Below are 18,149 nucleotides of genomic sequence, written 5' to 3' on the forward strand. Positions count from 1 at the left end.
GAGGGCGGTGATAAGGGGTGTGAGGTGCCCTGGCCAGCGCTGAGGGGAACAACGAGGACTCTGCTGAGGGGCCAAGGGGACCTTCCATGGGGACGGCGGGGCGGGCGCCTCCCTCCCACGGATGCTACCGGGGGAGTTTGTGGTCCCACCGGCTCCATGGGGGACCAGGCTGGACAACCAGCGGGTGGTGGGGTCCAGAGGCGGCGGAGGGCGCTGACTGCCCCACCTCTGGGGACGATGTACCCCCGCGGGGGCTGCCATGGCGCAGGACCGCCCTTGCCTCGGGCCGGCCTGGGGGCGCGGGCGATTCCTTCCTCTGGAACAAAAACTGCATCGCAGCGTTGTGAGGGCCGAGCCTCCCCCGCAGCCCGCACGCGGAGCTGCCGGCTCAGCATCCCCCCGGCCGCCCGGGGGAAGAGAAGGGCAGATCCGGGGCACATCGCCGGCCGAGCGGCGCCGGATGGGGCGGTGTCTTCCGCGGCCGGCGCAGCCGCGGCCAGGGCGATGGGGGAGCCGCGGGGAGCGGCGCTGAGGGCGGCGGCGGCCGCGCTGCTCGGGGCCGGCGCCTGCTACTGCCTGTGGCGGCTGACGGCGGGCGGGCGGCGGGCGGGGGCCGTGCGGGGGCCGCCGGCAGGTGAGGGGCAGGTGAGGGGCAGGGCAGGGGCAGGTGAGGGGCAGGTGAGGGGCAGGGCAGGGGCAGGTGAGGGGCAGGGCAGGGGCAGGTGAGGGGCAGGGCAGGGCGGGGCAGGGCAGGGCAGGGCAGGCTGTCCCCCCCCACCCCCGCGGTGTGCGGTGAGGGCGGCGGAGGCTCCGCGGGTCCGGGGAGTTCCCAGCCCGCGGCCGCTGCTCGGGGCGGATCCGCGCCCTGCGGGAGGCGGTGCCTCAGCGCTGCTCGCCGGCCCTCCGACAGCAGTGCGGCGCTCCGGAGGACTCTGGAGCGTAGCTTATTTTTAGAAAAGTCTAATTTGTGTTGGTTTTTGTTTGGTTGGTTTTTTGGTTTGTTTGGGTTTTTTTTCAAGTCCCCTAAAGCGTGCGTCTGATCACTGTATTTACTTAATGGGCTGATTTGCTCTTATGTTATTAAAGTTATTTGTGTTCCCCCTGTAATTCAAAGTTAAAGTGTTTAGACGAGGATGAGGCTGAAAACCGATCTTGTTTTTGAAGTGAGCTCTTGGATTATCATCATTAACTTTGACCTTTTTTTTTTTTAAAACCCCCAAAGAATACTGTGGTGTTTGCCTGGTGAGATGGTGGCAGCAGGTGGAATTTGAAGGACCGGTTAGCTTCTCAGGAGACATCTCAAGCCAGCTATGACTAGTCCAGCAGTCATAGATCGGGTCTCCAGGCTCTTCAGCTTAGCTAAATAGTTCTGCCTCCTACTGGGTGAAAATGGCCTTTGATGGCATTTGTGTCACCTTTTTATGAAAGCCAGGTGCTCCATAACATCTTCCTGACTCAGAAACAGCCTTCCTCAGTTGTTTAAGTGATGCCATGACCAGCAGTATTCTTAACATTGCGGCTGTTACTTTGTCGAAGGACCTCAGGGTACTAGCAAAATTGTCATTATTATAATTTCTTGAAGTAGTAGTCTGCAAATCAGAAGTTTTGTTTTCCTACAGAGCCCAGACAGATTTCCACATTTCATTTCATAAGCCGCTAGGAAAACAAAACCCCAAAATGTTTGGTGAATATTCCTAATAATTTTTAATGGGAGGTTTGCTGTTCATTAACCAGAGAGTAACGTACCTCAGGCTCTAATTGTGCGCTCCTTTTATTCTCTACTTTGAAAAGAGGTAATTAGAGGACTCAGTGAAAAAGGATGGAAAGCTTGCTGTTGTAAAACACAGTCTTTTTACCATGACATTCTGCTTGGGTACAATCAAACCTAGAAAAATGTGTCCTGCAACTGAGAGCTAAATTTCAGCTTTGTAAAAGACACTAAGGGTAACTAAGTGAAATGTCTCAAACTTGGTATCAAGTATTTAATTTTTGAACACTGACAGACAGCAGTCCTCCAGTGTCAACCCATGGCATGGATGCAGATGCTCTACAGAAACTGATTCATTTGCTCCAGGCCACAGATGATCCATTAATTCAAGAGCAAGCTTTAATTACTCTCAGCAACAGTGCTGCCTTCTCTGTAAATCAAGTAAGTATTGTTCTGTAGAAAACAACATGTCCAATGCCAGCCAGACTGGCAGATGAGAGGTGCTGTTTTGCTGAAGTGACACAGGACAGAAAGCTACGATAGCTTGTGCTCTAAAATCCATTTTATGTCTATGCCTTAATTTCTGCTAGCCCAAATAATATAATTTACCGGCTTCACAGAATTCATCAAAGCGTAATGTTTGGACAACCTAAAGTCCTTACAGAGTTCTCCATTTGAAAGTGCTGTAAATATACTTTTTTTTTTGCTTACAGTTATGTAATGTTAGTGAAAGGGTTGAATTGGAGGTTAACTGCTTTCAGTTTCACATCTGCAATTTACTGAGATAAACTAATTTTTTATTCTCACAAAGTTTTATGCTGTTTATATATTAGTAATTTTCCAACTATCCAGGTATCTTCCAATCAATTGGACATAGGATGCAGAAAAACTTTGAGCTGGATGCAGATTTTCATGTCTTTGTAGAAGTTTAACCTCCAAGGTCCCACTCTTATTTTTTTTATTTTGTATGGTACTTATGACAGCTGTTTCTTTTGGCTTCTCAAAACTGTTTTCTTAATATAAATCTGATAGAACAGATTGTAACTGAAGCCCAAGGCCCATTGGCCCATTCTTCATTTTCTTGAAAACAGTATATTTTTTTTCAGTGACAGTTAGAGTCTAAGTGAGAAAGATTAAAACAGTAATCAAATCAAGTGTAATGGAAATGAAAAAGTTTCAGAACTTCTATCATAATATGAAGCTGCATCTTGAAATTCTGTTCTGTTCAGTCAAGACTTTTAGGTACTGTGACCTGGCTCAGCTGTTCTATAAAGTCATTATGCAATAACTTTCTTTGATTCTTTATAATTTAAAATGCTTTAAGTGTGCTTTGCAGGCCAGATTTTAAAAGTAAAGGCATTGTGCCATTGTCTAGTAACATCAAATAATACTTTGTCCCTAAGCAGGACCATTCTTAATTTCAGGGGAGGCAATAAAACAGTATCTGCCAACTGCCTCTCTTTAAACAGACCACCAGTCTGTTCTGGAAGTCTTCATTCACACATATAATTTTTGTTAAAATGGAAACTTTGAGAAAAGCCTTCAGCATTTAATTTAAAGTTTTAAAAACTGTATTAAATATCTTTTATATTTCAGGATTTAATCCGAAGTTTGGATGGCCTTTCTGTTATTGGAGGGATGCTCTCTGACTGCGTTCCCAAAGTTAAAGAAAAAGCACTAAATGCACTTAATAATTTGAGTATGAATATTAAAAATCAGGAAAAGATACAGGTAAGTTTCTTAAAAGGAAAAAACAAAGTAACCAAGGCACAGGAGATAGTACAGGACTTTCAGCATGTTTGTTAAAGACAAGCCAGAATGCCAAAATGTTTTGATGAGAGGCATACGAGTCAGCAGATTGGATGATCTGTGCATCCCAAGAGTGAAAAGATAACTTTGAAATTAATTCCTTCACTGGCACTTACTTTTATTTTAAAAGACAGGAAACTAGGCAGCTCGTGTTCAGCTTTCACCAAATGTTATTAAACAGAGATTGTGCTGCTAAATTTATAGTGGAATTATGTGAGGCAAGATGATTTCCAAACATCCCAAGAACAGCAGCAGTGGTTGTTTAATACAATGGATTGCAGACTGAACTTGGCAAGACTCAGGCAAGGGAGAAGAAAACAGTAATTGAGCCCCTGGGTTTGTGTGAGACCAATTTTTCAGGTGATATTTTCATCTTTAAAGAACAGTGTGTATACATGAATGCCAAGTTCCACTTGTAAATATAGTGGATGCCGTGGAAATAAAGGGACTAAGCATCAAGAAAAAACCCTACTTTTTGTCATTATCAGATTAATCAATAGATCAAGAAGTGTCCAGGCAGAGAGCTGAGGCAGATTTGAAGACTTTCTTTTTTTTTTTCAGTAGCTTGATAAAAAGGCAGCATGATTGTATGTGGTAGTTTGCAGGATCTTTAGCAATGGACAACTTATATTACATACATTTTACAGACATAGTGCTTGCCAATATTTGTATAGGTAGAAAATAACTCCTTTGGTAAAGGCAAAGTAACTTTTTTCTTAGTTAGGACTCCGAGATTTATTGTATATTGTCATCCAAGAGAAAATTTAGTAAAAATAGTTGTTAATGTCAGTTATCATCACTGTTCCTACAGAGTGCTCCAGTAAATGAGCCACATGATTGGAAGAAAGGATTTCATTCCAAGGCTTGTCCTTAGCTTGTTCTCAACATTGAAGATATTAGTCGCTATAAGTGATTTTCTTTAAATAACTCCTTAAAGCAACTGTGCCACTTCTGAGATGGAGTGAAAGCAATTTAGGTTTTCAGAGCAATTTATGCTTCAGAAAGGTTAGTGGGCTCTGTCTGCTTCTGTCGTGCCAACAGAATGTTTGAATGTATTTAAACCTAAAAACTACTTGTTTATAAGATCCTTCACCATGCTATATATTCAGCCAGCAAAGTTCAGGAGGTATTTATGCAACTGTAGGTAGGCCACAGATACTATTTGTGAACAGAAAATATGCTTGTATCAAAAACTGTCTTTTCTGCATCTCCTTCCCCTTTTCCCCAGGTGTATATTACACAAGTTTGTAGGATCGTTGAGTCAGCTCCCCTCAACTCTGATCTGCAGCTAGCTGGACTCAGGCTGTTGACAAATATGTCTGTTACCAATGACTACCATCAAGAGATGATAAACTCAATTCCATGCTTTCTTCATTTGCTTTCAGAAGGAACTGAAAGGACACAGGTACTGAGAGGTGTTATTGTTACGAGCCATTTATGAAGCTGCTTTACTTGCCTCCTTTTTTATTGTTTTTGTAAAAGAGTCGAGACTGTGCTAAGGAAAACCAAAACCAAATATTCATGAATGATAGCAGATACAGATTTTGTGCACTAAAATATGGATCTGTATTACTTCCACAATATAAATTCAAAAAGGGGGGGGGAAGGGAACCTTGGTAGTGGAACCATTGGGCTTGAGCTCTGCTAAAGCAGTGCAGGATGCAGGGTGTCCTGTGCCTTTGCTATAACAACTCCAGAATTCTCTCCTGCTCTCAACATTGCTACTGCACCACAGAGCAAAGAGAATCTGCATGTGAAAGGGTTCACTGATGCATGAATCTCTACGGAAACATGCTGAGCAGTGATCCTAAGTTATGGACTTCTGTTGCCTTATGCCTATTACACCTCTTGCAACCCTCGTGACTGCAGTGGGAAATTGTGCTTACTTGTGAATTACTGTAATATTGAAACAAGAGCTTCAGTCAGGGACCAAACAGCATTTATTCAAGATGTTATGGTACCATCAGTGTACGTGGTTGCTCTCTCAGATCAAAACCAGTTTTCCGAAACAGATATCCACTAAACGTAGCACACCTATTTTACTGAAGTACAATAAGGAACTTGGCCTTCCCCCAGTGTTTAAAGACTAGTGTCACAAGGTCCAAGAAAGTACAAAGGTACATTTGTATATGCTTCTTATCATTTTAAATATAGCACTTAACCATCCTCTCTGTATTTTAAAAATATTCTGCAGTTTGCCTACTGGGAGTTGTCTATAGATCTTGCCTTATTTTGATGTTAAAGTCAAACTGAATTTGCTTCCAACAGGTCTATACCTCGGTTTTCCCCTATATCAAAGAAGTGCACAACTCAAGGTGTTAGTTGAACCATTCTACCTTTTCCTATACAAGTCAACACTGACATTATTGATGCCTATTACTGCTGTACTTACTGTTTTGGAGCTTGTAATGAACTTGTATGTTCCTCATTTCAGATTCAAGTTTTGAAAGTACTTGTGAACTTATCTGCAAACCCAGCCATAACAAGACATCTTCTCAGAGCTCAAGTAAGGTTCTTGCTGCTTCATTTTATTTTTAGAATATATACACGTGCACCTGTTTAGATATGTGCATGCACTAGAAGAATTTTAATGTATTAGAAATATATATGCAATTCCAGAGTAAAATTCTAGGCAGTACTTGGTTAAAAGCAGTAGTTAGAAGTGCACATTCTTTCCCAGGCTGCCTTTCTTCCAGAGGGTAATGGAATACAGATGCAGTACTTGCAGAGAGACAGGCACAGGGCCCTACAGCCTTGGAGACAGTGGGTTGGACTTCTGGTGTACCATTCCTGATAATCAATGATAACATGCAGAAGCCTTTCCACTAAAGGGGTAGTACCAAGAACTTCAGTTTGTAATATGTATAAGGAACCCAAAACCTCATTTCCAGGCACACAGTCAGTATATAGATTGAAGACCAGGAGCAGACATCAAATAGAACCAGTAGTGTAAATGATCCTTCTCAATAGGTGTTTCTACAGCCAATATACTGTACCAAAACCAACCAAATTCCACTGAAATCCCCACCCCTTTACTCAAATGCAGTCATAAAGTTATTGTCTCTAAGTGAAATTTCCCTGTGCATCTACTTACATCTTCATGGAGAACTTTGGGACATTTGCTGTGCTGGCCTTGGCACACAGGTTTGTTTCAGTTTCATTCCCTCACACCAAAACAAAAGAGTCAGAGTTGGAATGATGCTGCATCCTCTTCCCCAAAGTAACTTTCTTAAAACATGTAGTGGCCTTTATTTGTGAGCTATCTGCCATCAACAGAGCTAGTCTAGATAGTACTGTCTTTTCATTATCCAAACAAGATCTATTCAGTTCTGTTAAAAGTGCATCCTCTTCTCATTTATCAGAAGTGCTAACATAAAAATATTCAGATCAGTGCAGAGAGCAAAATCAACATTACTGAGAAGGAAAGCAGACCCTCTCTTCCAAATGGGAATTTTCCAGCCAGCCACATTTTGGAGATTGAAAATACAAAGTATTTATTAGGATGTTGATGCACAAGCCAGTCTTTTCTAAAGAGGAAGTATGTGCATACTGTGCAAGTTTCTGATGTGCTTTCACAACATGCAAAGTTCTGAGATTTCATACAGTTTCTGGTTTAGGTGCAAATTTTTTTTTCATTTTCTAAAGTTAGATTTGGTTACATGTACTTACTGCTGGTGATTAAGTATGGAATATTTCTTGAATGTCCTAGGTGCCATCATTGCTATTACTTTTTGACAACTCTATAAACAGAGATATTCTGCTCAGAGCCCTGGCGTTTGCAGCAAACTTGAAAAAGAACATGAACAATGAAGATGGCACCATAACTGAGGACCAATACAGTGAAGACTCAATTTTCTTTACACTCTGCAGGGACTCTGCCCCATTTGCTCAGAAACTGGCATTTTTGCTGCATCACCCAGATACAGAAGTGAAAGAACAAGTTGTGAGAATATTAACACAATAGTGTTGTTTTCTTAAAACAGACTGACCTGATGAAAATATTTAATCTTGGGAATGCTATGCTAAAAAAACCTGCAACAAGCAAACAATAAAACAACAATGACAAATAAACCCTGAATACTACCATATTACTAGGCACAAATCAGTTAGTGCAAAAGAGTATTTAATATAGAGAGCATAACAGATTTTTTTTTTACAAGCAAGAGAAAAGCAATAGCTTAATTAACTACAGTGCAGTTAACCACAACTGTGCAAAGTTTCTACACTTGAACAAAAATTGGAAGGATTTTATTTTGCTTTAAAATCGTCACTTTAAGGAAAGCAGGCATATTTTTAAAAATATTTTATTAAGAGTCAAACATTATCTGCAACTGCAATTTAGTATTCTCATCTTTATAAAAAAGTCTATGAGAGCAGTATCATACACATTTTTACAAAAGCTTCCTATTCTGTAGCAGCCCTTGAGCCTGCTTTCCTTGGAGAACTTTACTCCTTTTTTTCTGCAACTGGAACATCATTGGAATAAGTGCTTCTGCTGAATTAGCCTCCATAAAGTTTAAGTCATCAATTGAGCATTAATTCAAAATGAAGTGGAATACATACAAACATCACTTGAATGGAGTTTCATTGATGAACAGAAAACATACTGGAAAAGACTTCTCAAACCAGACTGCTAAAAAACTTCCTAACACTTGTATTATAGAGAAAGTAAAAAAAGCATCGGTTTTCCACTTTGTACCATTTTTAAGAGAACTGTATCACCTAAACTGTTACCAGGTGCTTCATCTTTCTAACTTAATATACCCACTCTGCTCTTAATAAAACATTCCTATCTTCTCTTTCTGTAATGCAATAGATGTTATTTTCAGAAGGTGACTTTGCTAAAACTGCAAGAAAAAGATGACCTTGAAACTGCAACATATGTATGCCCTGATCAATACAGGGGTAAAGCTACATGTATCTAATTTACCCACATAGGTAGTTTTAACTCACCAGGAATACAGTCAAGGCAGAAATAGAAGTTGGCATGATTCCCAGTCAGAACTTTGACAATTGCTGCATTGACAGTGAACTTCCCTTTCTCCTTCCCACTGCTCCTAAAACACTGTACAGTTTTTAATAAGCAAGTTACATTACAATCACTTCATGTTTTGCCACTTTTTGTAGACTTAATGTGTTCTGCTGCTGAATTTAACAAAGAAAAATAAAAGCTAGGCCAGACACTAAGAATTTACCAATCCCACTCTCCTCTCCTGATGAGACCTTAAGACTAGACTGTTCTAGGTATAGCTGATATATATGTTTACTTTAGCTGAGCAACAGAGATATCTAGATGTCCCTTTTCATGTTCTCCAACCTAAAAAGAAGTTTTTTAAATATCTTTTTGGTAGAGTTGACCTTTTATCCTTTGCTTTGACAGCTGACAGAAACAAGTGACATTTTCTAAAAATACACGAAAAGTTGTTACAGTGTTTTCTCAGTTGTCTTTTTCTGGTCTAGAAAGACCTATTTTTAAACGCTTTCTTCATAGAACAATGCTGTTGAGATGTTCTAAAATCATGCAAGACTCTCCAAAGTGCCTTCATGAAGGATGTCTAATTTTTTTATTCCCTACCCCACACCCTGGATGGAATCTTATCAACACCAAGCAAAACATAACAGACACCATTCTACCTAAAAATGTTGTGAATTAATAGATTCAAAACAAAACATGTCTCTGATCCATGTAAGTCAGTATTTCTCTATGTTGCTGCTTATCTGGGTATGTTATATTTTAGTTTCACTCTTTCTAAAGTACGTAATTTTCCAGAATAATCTATTGATGATTTTGCAAACAGGAAAAAAACCCAACCTACAACAAAACCAGCCTTAATTTTAACCTTGTCCTCCAAAGAACTCGAAAATTCCTGCAGCTCGGTGTCCTCCACAAAATTATGAACATGTAATATGCATTATATGACTCAAATTGTAATTGAAGCTGTTGTGTAAATAAAAGGCTCAATAGAGACTTCATCTGAAATACCCTCCCAGAATCAACACTGAACAACAGAGTAGCTTTAAACCCCTTTTTGAACAAATTCTGGTGAATACATCTACATGACACTAGAATTACCTTTTTAAATAAAGAAATCTTCATGTTTGTCAAAGATGAACCCCACCAAAGCAAATAAGCTGCTTTTTCCTACATATAAGTGTAATCTCTATTCCAGAACCCTTCCTCAGCATGAACTAACTCATCTTTGCCTCCTTTTGCTGTTCTTTGTTGATATGAAGATCTATAAGACTTAAAATATTTATATTGGGAAGTCCTAAAAGAGATAACTGTCTACAGTTAAAAGATTACTTCAGGTTGTTCATAGCATGAAATCTCATTAGCTGATTTTAATTAGTTGCCAGAAGTTCATGTCTTCAAATAATGTGTCTTCTTTAAAAATTGGTTTTATCTTCATGGAATATGAAAATAAAATGTAATGCACAGCAAGAGATAAAAAAAAACCACCCAACCAATAAACATATCCCATAGACCAAAACAAATCATAAACAAAAACCAATTTGCCAATGAATTATGAAGGAGAATAACAACCCTTTTTATTGGCAACAGTAGGATTTAATTCTGTAAATTAGCACGGCAATTTGATACAGACACATTTAGCCAAGTTTTATAATATTGAACAATGTTGTAATCTCTCATTCAACTTTAAAATTATAGGGAAGCTATAAGAAAAAATATCACAGCCCTTGCTTCAGACTTTTCACTTAAAAAGAAAAAAAAAACAACTTAGAAAAAGGCTGAGTCAATGCAAAGACAAGCGCCATTAAGGGATTGTTCCGTTTCATGCGCTTCATTTGACACGTTCGACCTAACTTAAAACATCGACCAAACAATGAAAGTGTGCAGATAACTCTGGCCAGCAGTTAGTTTTACACATCCATGGTGCAATATTAAATTCTCTCTCTCTTTAAAAGGCACATTTCTTTGATCACTGTAAAATTCAGTTTTTGTGGTTCATCGATATATGAAAATGAAGAAGCACTCAGTAAAACAGTTGTACTGTGCTTGTGCTTTAACAACACAGCTGTAATGGAAGACTCCACCCCACAAAACATACAGTGAAGCTATCAAGGTACAGGGCAGAACCTGAAGACTAACAAGTGGGAGATGACAGTCTAACAATGATTAATTCAAGTCAGCCATTAATCCTAAGAATATGTCCTGTGCTGAGGTTATTATTGCTGTTGCAGGTAAAATGAAGAGTGTAAAAATTTTTATCAGTGGTATACATCAGAGTTGAAACTGCAAGTTAATCCCAGACCACACCTTTTATATTAACCAGTTTTAGATGATCTCTCAAAATTTATAAATTACATAACTAGTAAATTTGTCATGAAATTGGTATGCAAGCTTTAGTGCTGAGACTGAAAAACTTACCATGAAATTGGTATGCAAGTTTTAGTTCTAAAACCTGGCACCTAGAAATCCAATTCAATCTAAAAAATGCACTGTGTAAATACATCATATTAGTATTTGTACTGTTAATTGGTAGTTCAGATCAAACTGGGCTTACAAGGAACTGCTACGGTTTCAGTTTTCAAACGTGTCATTTGTACCCAGGTCCCGTGATTCTCCATGGTTTAAGAGGAAGAAGTCATCTTTTTTCAAGCCGTATCTTTCAAGAGCTTCATTCAGTTTAACCGGAGGATCTAAGTAATACTGGAAAAAATGAGAATAATATGAGGGAAAAGATACCACTGCAACATTTTGGGGGCAGAAATCCCTGCTTTAAAAATGGGGGGGGGAAGGAGGATGAGGATATTTGTCAAAACGTTTGGGTTCATTTTAAGTTTTTAAATGCTAAGAACGCTGATTTATAGCTGCAGAGTAACTAGCAAGGCACAGCCTGTCCTCCACAGTTCGGTCGCCTTCAGTGTACTAACAGATCCCTTGGAGGAAGCGCTGTCCGGCCAGCAGCTGGCGCTTTCTCTCGCTCAGTAAACCCAAGGGGTCAGCGGTCCTGTCTGAACTCTTGGGTGCTGCCACTGCGGCCCCCTCAAGTTACCGCGTTGTATTTGCTACATTTCAGAAAAGGCACCATCAGGGAGAAATCACCTACTTTTTGCGCTTCTAAAGACACAGTAACATTTGTACCGTGGGCACTAGTGACACGGTTTATTGGAAACACTGTGGACAGGAAAGGTTGTGTCCAAGCGTCCTCGCTAGGTTCCCTGCCTGGCAACTTTTTGCTCTGCCAGGGAGGAGGTGCACAGGGAGCTGGAAGGGACAGAACATATGACACCTCAGGTGATCGCAGTATCAGGAAGGAATCAGAAGATAAAGAGGTGTAACTGATACAAGGACAAAGTTGAAAAACGGCTACCAGACAGTATCAAAGCAGAAGTAGATACTTCCCACTCACTGCATTTTTAGTTGCTGTGAAAGTACCTGGGTAACCTTCTTATTAGAACTGTGGACTTAAAGAGGGGAAGGAGGGAATAATAAAAAAAAAAAAAATTAAAAAAAAAATCAGTAACTCGGTAATTCAATTTTTCATATTCTTGCTGATATTTAACTCTGAATCAACTATTAAAAATACTATTCAATTTATTTACTAGACAGGTATGATTATAAATACCATACTGACCCACAGGCATGAAGTTCTTACTATCTCCAAGTGATGCACTGCTGAGTCTGCTTTTATTACTGTATATGTGTCCCTGCCTATTATGTTCCTCAGCTTTTGGATATCAGAAATCCTCCACATTTGTTTCAATAACTCTGTACTTTCTTAACAGTGGAAGTATTTTATGTAATTAGTTATGAAAAGCTAAGCATTGTTTTGAACAACAGTATATGGAGTAACAACTTGTCACTCTTACAAAGGTCACAACTGAAGTTTACGTTTACAGATATGTAGGTTTAATTGCACAAGCAAAGCTTCACTAATCACCATGTAGTACTTGAAAATCTGAACTCACGTAATAGTGTTGCAATTTACCTCATTTGCTAAAGCAAAGGTCCCCCAATGAATTGCTACTGACTTCTTTGCTTGAACATCAATATGGATTCTTACTGCTTCTTCAGGATCCACATGCTGGTATTTCATAAACCACCTACCAAAACAGAAAGTAACATTTTTTTTGTGTCACCTAATCAAGGGCAAGATTTCTTCTTTACTGTCATTGGGTAAGTTGCAAAGAGAAAAAAAAAATATATATAGTCACCTAATCAAAAAAATCATGAGCATGTAGACCTCAACAACATACAGAACACTCAGAAGCAAGAAACTAACATATACCAACATGCCCATGAAACAGCTGTTCATGTATTGCACTCTTTTCAAAGGGTTTTTTCTTACCTGTGTTTCCAATAGTATAAGGACATATTACTGGTGCCTTGAGGCATTAAGGCCAAAAATTTAAATCCATCCCTGAAAAAATGTCATGCTAGCAGCGCACACCAAGGAGTGTGTGCTTCAGAAATAGCTCAAGGGAATGGTGGTAAGGGAGAAGGGAGAACCTGGCACTTCTTGAAAGATACCAGATTTTTACCTTTCTATTCAGTCTTATCTTCCTTTCCCAGCCCATACACATTTCCCTTCCAGCATTATAAGAGCACTATCATCTAGAAGTTTAGATAACCCATCATAAGTAGGATAGAAATGCCTAAACAAACAGATCTTTCACACATTATAAGTGAGTCATCTCTATCTCCAGATAAGTTGCAAAACCAGCATAAAGCCTGAAGCAAGAGAAAAATGCAGCAAATGGCATGCATCTGAATGGGCTGGATTAAACTATGCTGTTTTGGGAGAAAAAAAAAAAAAATCACAGAGCAATTCCAGATTTTTACTCAACATCTTTCATGGAAGAAAGACTGCCAATTCATCCCGGCTGTGCTTAACATGGAAGGAAAAACTCTCCAAACACATCATACATACACAGACAGGCATCCTGGACATTTCAGTTCCATCTTCTAATTCCCTGCTTTTTTCTTTTTTTTCATTCAGCAACATCCCTTGGCCTCAGCAATTTTCTTCTTTTGCCTCTATATTCAATTGTATATTCTTAATAAAGCACACCTACAGTTTTAACTTCTGAGTGTATTTTTTGCCATCAGTAAATAATTTCATTTACATATTTTGATCAAACTTTGATTTTCATACCTTGGCTCATAAGCTCCAATGGGGATGGCTGCAAGATCGAAAGGTCCAAACCTTTTACCTATCTGTTCAAAAGCTAAACAATATCCGGTATCTCCTGCAAAGAAAAACCTATTCCAAGGACCCAAGACAGACCAGCTGCCCCAGAGAACCTTGTTATCATCTCTCACAGTCCTTTTGCACCAGTGTTGCGAAGGGGTGAAGACAAAAGTCACGGCGTCGTGACCAGGGACACAGTTCTCTTCCCACCAGTCCAGTTCAATGACATTCTCACAGCCACATCTCTGCATCCACTGCAGGAGCCCCAGTGGCACGAACCAGCGCAGCTCGCTCCCAAAGCGTTCGTTCAGACTCGTCACAGTGTTGTAGTCCAAGTGATCGTAGTGGGTGTGGCTGATCAACACTGCATCTATTTTGGGGAGCTGTGCCACTGTGCACGGAGGCCTTCGGAAGCGCTTGGGACCCACCAGCTGGCTGGGGGATGCTCGCTGGCTGAAGATTGGGTCAGTAAGAAGCACAAGTTCGTCCATTTCCACCATAAGTGTGGCATGTCCCAGCCATGTGACTCGCATACCAGCTCCTGTCTTCCCAGCAAGTTCTGGCTTTTGAACAAAGTAAGGTTCCAACACTGGAAGCTCTTTATCGAGTTCCTAGCAAAAAAGAGCACAATATGCGTGAGAAATTTCACAGTGTGCTTGGCCACGGAACAAAAACTGCATACAAGGCACAAATCAATACAGTCAAGACTTGTACTTTGATTATGTTTTTATGCAATCAGAGAACTGCAGCACAAAATAGATGCCTTTTTAATGGCCATTTTCCCAGCTACTGCCTCCTAATTTCATTTTAGGTTTTTGCAACATTTACACTTCTCTGTTGAGAAAGAATATCCTATCAGACCTACTGAGAGAGTCTGAGAACACTGCGGTGAAAGCACTGCAAGGCACTAACAGCATCCTGAGAAGGGCTTTGCAATATAAACACAGTGTCTTAACAAATGCTGAAGTTTAGCTTGTGCAACTAAATGATGCATCCTCCAAGTCCTAGCACAAATAAGTCACAGATGAAAGAGAATGCCATGTTCCCAACAGCACTCCACAAAAGCTCTGTTAGCCTTTATCAGACCCTCTCTCTCTCCCCATTAGGTCCAGTAGCAGCACATGGAGATTAACCTCACCTGGCTAATGTCACCTTTTACAATTCCATCTTCCCATGCTGCCAATAATTCAATGGACATTCATAAAACACAAAATCATTTTTAAGGAAAACCTTGAGATACTTAGCTATGCTGCTTCTGATGGTTTACAGAAGCCTTTAAAGTAATTAAAGTTTAATTATTACTGAATAAATCACTATACTGATCTCCCTGCATGTTCAGGATGCAGCCCAGTGACTGACTTGAAATCAGCCTAAATCCATTCTCCTGTGTAACATTCTCCTCTCTTGTTCCAGCATGAACAATTATGCAGTCTCCACTCAAGTCTGACAGGTCAGAGAACTGATCTGGCTGAACACTAATGCAGAGGAGAAAAATAGACAGCTTTCATCTCAGTTGGCTCAGATTTGGCTCTGTGTGTAGCCTCAAGTTGGCACAAAGGAGGCCATGGCTGTACATCACCTATTGAAAGCCATTGCCCAACCACCACCCATTCTCTCATTCTGAAACAGAGTTACTCTCTTCCCTGCAGTTTGGTTGAGATGTTTATGCATAAGTTTTATGTGTAATAACAATAGTTTTCCTATTAAAAACCCTAAAGTCTTCTCAGAGTTTCTGACCATCTCCAGCTTGCCCACAATGTGGCTATGGCTCTCCTCCCAAACAGTTCTGAACTCCTCATGTTGCTTTAGAAGAATTTTTGTGTGTTAGGCAGCTTCTACAGACTGCTGACACTCCTTTCCCTGGTAATCACAGATGTCCCAGCACTTCTGGTTCCTAGTCAAGTTCTCCCTGTGATGGTTGCTGCTCTTATGCTCTAAGCCTAGCACAGATTAGCACTATCAGTGAGTTTAGACAGAGTTGACCTTGTGCTCTCTTAAAAGTCCAGCTGATGCTGTGACAGTTTAGGACTCCAGGAGTTGCCTTGCTAAAACAGTCTTGACACCTTCAGGGGAGTTACTTTCTCCACAATATTTTATTGATTTGAAAGGCATATGTTGGGAAAAACAAAGCACACACATCTCCACTCCCCTGCAATTCTACTATAAATAATAAAATATTCATGAAATTGCTTTTTCTGAGAGCTAATGGACGAGACATGTCTACTGAAAAAGTTTCATTACTGTCTACAGGAATGAGAAATACATAACCTTCTCTAAAGCTGAACAGAAGGTTAGTACAATACAACCACTAAATCATACAAGAAAAGTAGTGGGCTTAGACTGAGATAAATGGCTGCTTCTCCAAGAAAGAAGCATCACTTTCTTATCTCTATTTCATTCTAAGCGCATGGGACTGACACTGGCCACAGAAATTTGAACCACAGAGAGTGTTATATTGTGACACTTCAATTTAAAAAAAAAAAGTGGAAGATGCACAAAACTAACACAATACTCAAAAATGGAAATTCGGAAAAACCAACTAATTAAATGGGGTTAAGCCAACAAATCAGAATATATCAAAGAAATTAAACTCAGATGCGGAATTTAGTAATTAATCGTCATAATGCAATTTAGGTCAGTAAGTACATTTTTATGGAAAATATTCTTTTTACTTAGCAGGTTTTAGAGTTAGACTATTTTCTGAGAACTAAATTAATTCACCTTATTTTTGCTGACATTTGAGACAAATTAGTTTTTAAAATTAGCATCATTGAATATTAATAAACAATACTACATGGATGAAGAACTGGCCAATTAGCAGACACGAACAGTTAGTTCTTAACTAGGACTCAAACATATTGTACTAGTTTTGACTGGGATAGAGTTAATTTTCTTCCAGTATCTCCTTTGGTGCTATGTTTTGGATTTGTGCTGAAAACAGTGTTGAGAGCAGACTGATGTTTTACTATTGCTGAACAGCGTTTACACAGCAGCAAAGCCAGTTGACTGGGGGTGCACAAGAAGCTGGAAGGGACAACTGACCCCAGCTCAGAGAGATATCCCAGACCATAGGACATTGCACTCAGCAATAAAATCTGGGGGAAGAAGGAGTGAGGGGGACATTCAGACTGATGGCATTTGTCTTCACAACTAACTGTTACATGGGACACAGCCCTGATTTCCTGGGGATGGCTGAACACCTGCCTGCCCATGGGAAGTGAATTAATTTCTTACTTGGTTTGTACATGCAGTTTTTGCTTTACCTATTAAACTGTCTTTATCTCAACCCACAAGTTCTTTCATTTTTGCCCTTCCAATTCCTCTGGGGTGCAAGTGGTGTGGGGGGGTGTAAGTGAGCAGCTGACTGGGGCCTGGCTGCCTACTGGGGTAAAACCACAACACCCCTGCACTATTAACTACCTGCTAGGGTAGGCACCCAGAACATCTCTATCAATAAAGGCTTTACAGGGATGTCACTAGGATTGATGCTATTAAGTATTTCAAATGGTTCATTAAAGGTAGAACTAATTGCTATAAAAGGCATTTATAAAGGTCACACAGACAGGAAGATTGATAAATAGAGAGGAACACAGTTCGAATGACTGCTTTCTTGGCCTATCCACATGAAATTCTGTGAACAAAAGTTTAAGACAAACCAAGAACACAAAGGCAGTGTAACTTGCAGATCTCATACAGAGCTTGTGCTTTCCAGGCCTCTGTTCCAAATCAGTGATTCCTCAGAGGATGAGATCAAAAATCAGGCAGGTTGTTGAGCTACCATAGTAAATCACACCAGGAAATAGCCAAAAAACTTAATTCTCAGTGCATGGGGCTTGTGTTTGGGGTTGTTTGGGGGTTTTTTGGTATTTTACAAAAGTGCACTAAAATCACCTTTTAAAGCAATAAGGACTCGTTACTCATCTCATAAGATTTCATACTAAAACACAAGTCCTATTATCAGTATACTTCACATGAAATTCTTAAAACTTACCCAACAAGATAAAACAACATAATGAATAAAATACAGAATCTTAGGGAACTTTTAACCTGCTATAGTTCACTTTGTTTTATGTCAGACTAACCAGAAACATAGCAATACTAGGAGAATTATAACAGATCTTTGAAACATGGCATTAATGTCAAATCAGCTACCGACAGAAGCAAAGTGTGCTTAATACTGTCTTATCTTCATCACTGAAGTAATACAGAAACTCTTCTTGCTGTGTCCCTTCCCCCTCCCACGTTCTTCTTTCCTTCCTAATGCAAAGCAAGAAGAAACACATGACAGGCTTTGGTAAGACTAGCTGATTAGCTTAGGATTTTTGGTGCTTAGTGCATACTGGAATACCACGGGATTTTTGCAGAAATGAGAACAATCTAAATTGTTGATCCAACAACTAATAATTAAAGAACCTCCAATAGCACTGAACAAAGTTATTAATAAAACCTGTAATGAAAATACAAGAAGTCTATGC

At 39.9% G+C, this 18,149-nt stretch overlaps 2 protein-coding genes across 8 annotated transcripts in view; one reads left to right on the forward strand and one right to left on the reverse strand.

Annotated features, from left to right (window-relative positions):
• On the forward strand, positions 1-10,293 carry ARMC10 (armadillo repeat containing 10). 3 transcript variants are annotated; one of them, XM_051805097.1, is made up of 6 exons: positions 490-634; positions 2,004-2,149; positions 3,305-3,439; positions 4,746-4,922; positions 5,952-6,023; positions 7,227-10,293. In XM_051805097.1, the coding sequence occupies exons 1-6, from the start codon at positions 505-507 to the stop codon at positions 7,479-7,481; spliced, it is 915 nt and encodes a 304-aa protein (XP_051661057.1). In that variant the 5' UTR covers positions 490-504; the 3' UTR covers positions 7,482-10,293. The 3 variants fall into 3 exon arrangements, 2 of the variants coding, with proteins under 2 accessions (XP_051661057.1, XP_051661058.1); XM_051805098.1 differs by having other exon boundaries at positions 569-645; XR_007907386.1 differs by lacking the exons at positions 5,952-6,023; positions 7,227-10,293 and adding an exon at positions 4,329-4,522 and having other exon boundaries at positions 1-634; positions 4,746-4,876.
• The window catches only part of NAPEPLD (N-acyl phosphatidylethanolamine phospholipase D), a 21,834-nt gene continuing 13,726 nt past the window's right edge, over positions 10,042-18,149 (reverse strand). For all 5 annotated transcript variants that reach the window (XM_051805084.1, XM_051805086.1, XM_051805088.1 and 2 more), the window contains 3 exons: positions 13,639-14,285; positions 12,472-12,586; positions 10,042-11,189 (listed from right to left, as the gene is read on the reverse strand). In XM_051805084.1, coding sequence (XP_051661044.1) covers positions 11,061-11,189; positions 12,472-12,586; positions 13,639-14,285 — 891 coding nt within the window. In that variant the 3' untranslated portion in view covers positions 10,042-11,060. The remainder of the gene's footprint in view (positions 11,190-12,471; positions 12,587-13,638; positions 14,286-18,149) is intronic.

The sequence above is a fragment of the Manacus candei genome, unplaced genomic scaffold (genome assembly GCF_025592945.1).
Source record: "Manacus candei isolate 608988 ecotype Guabito, Panama unplaced genomic scaffold, ASM2559294v1 h1tg000063l, whole genome shotgun sequence".
In the NCBI taxonomy this organism is placed as follows: Eukaryota; Metazoa; Chordata; class Aves; order Passeriformes; family Pipridae; genus Manacus; species Manacus candei.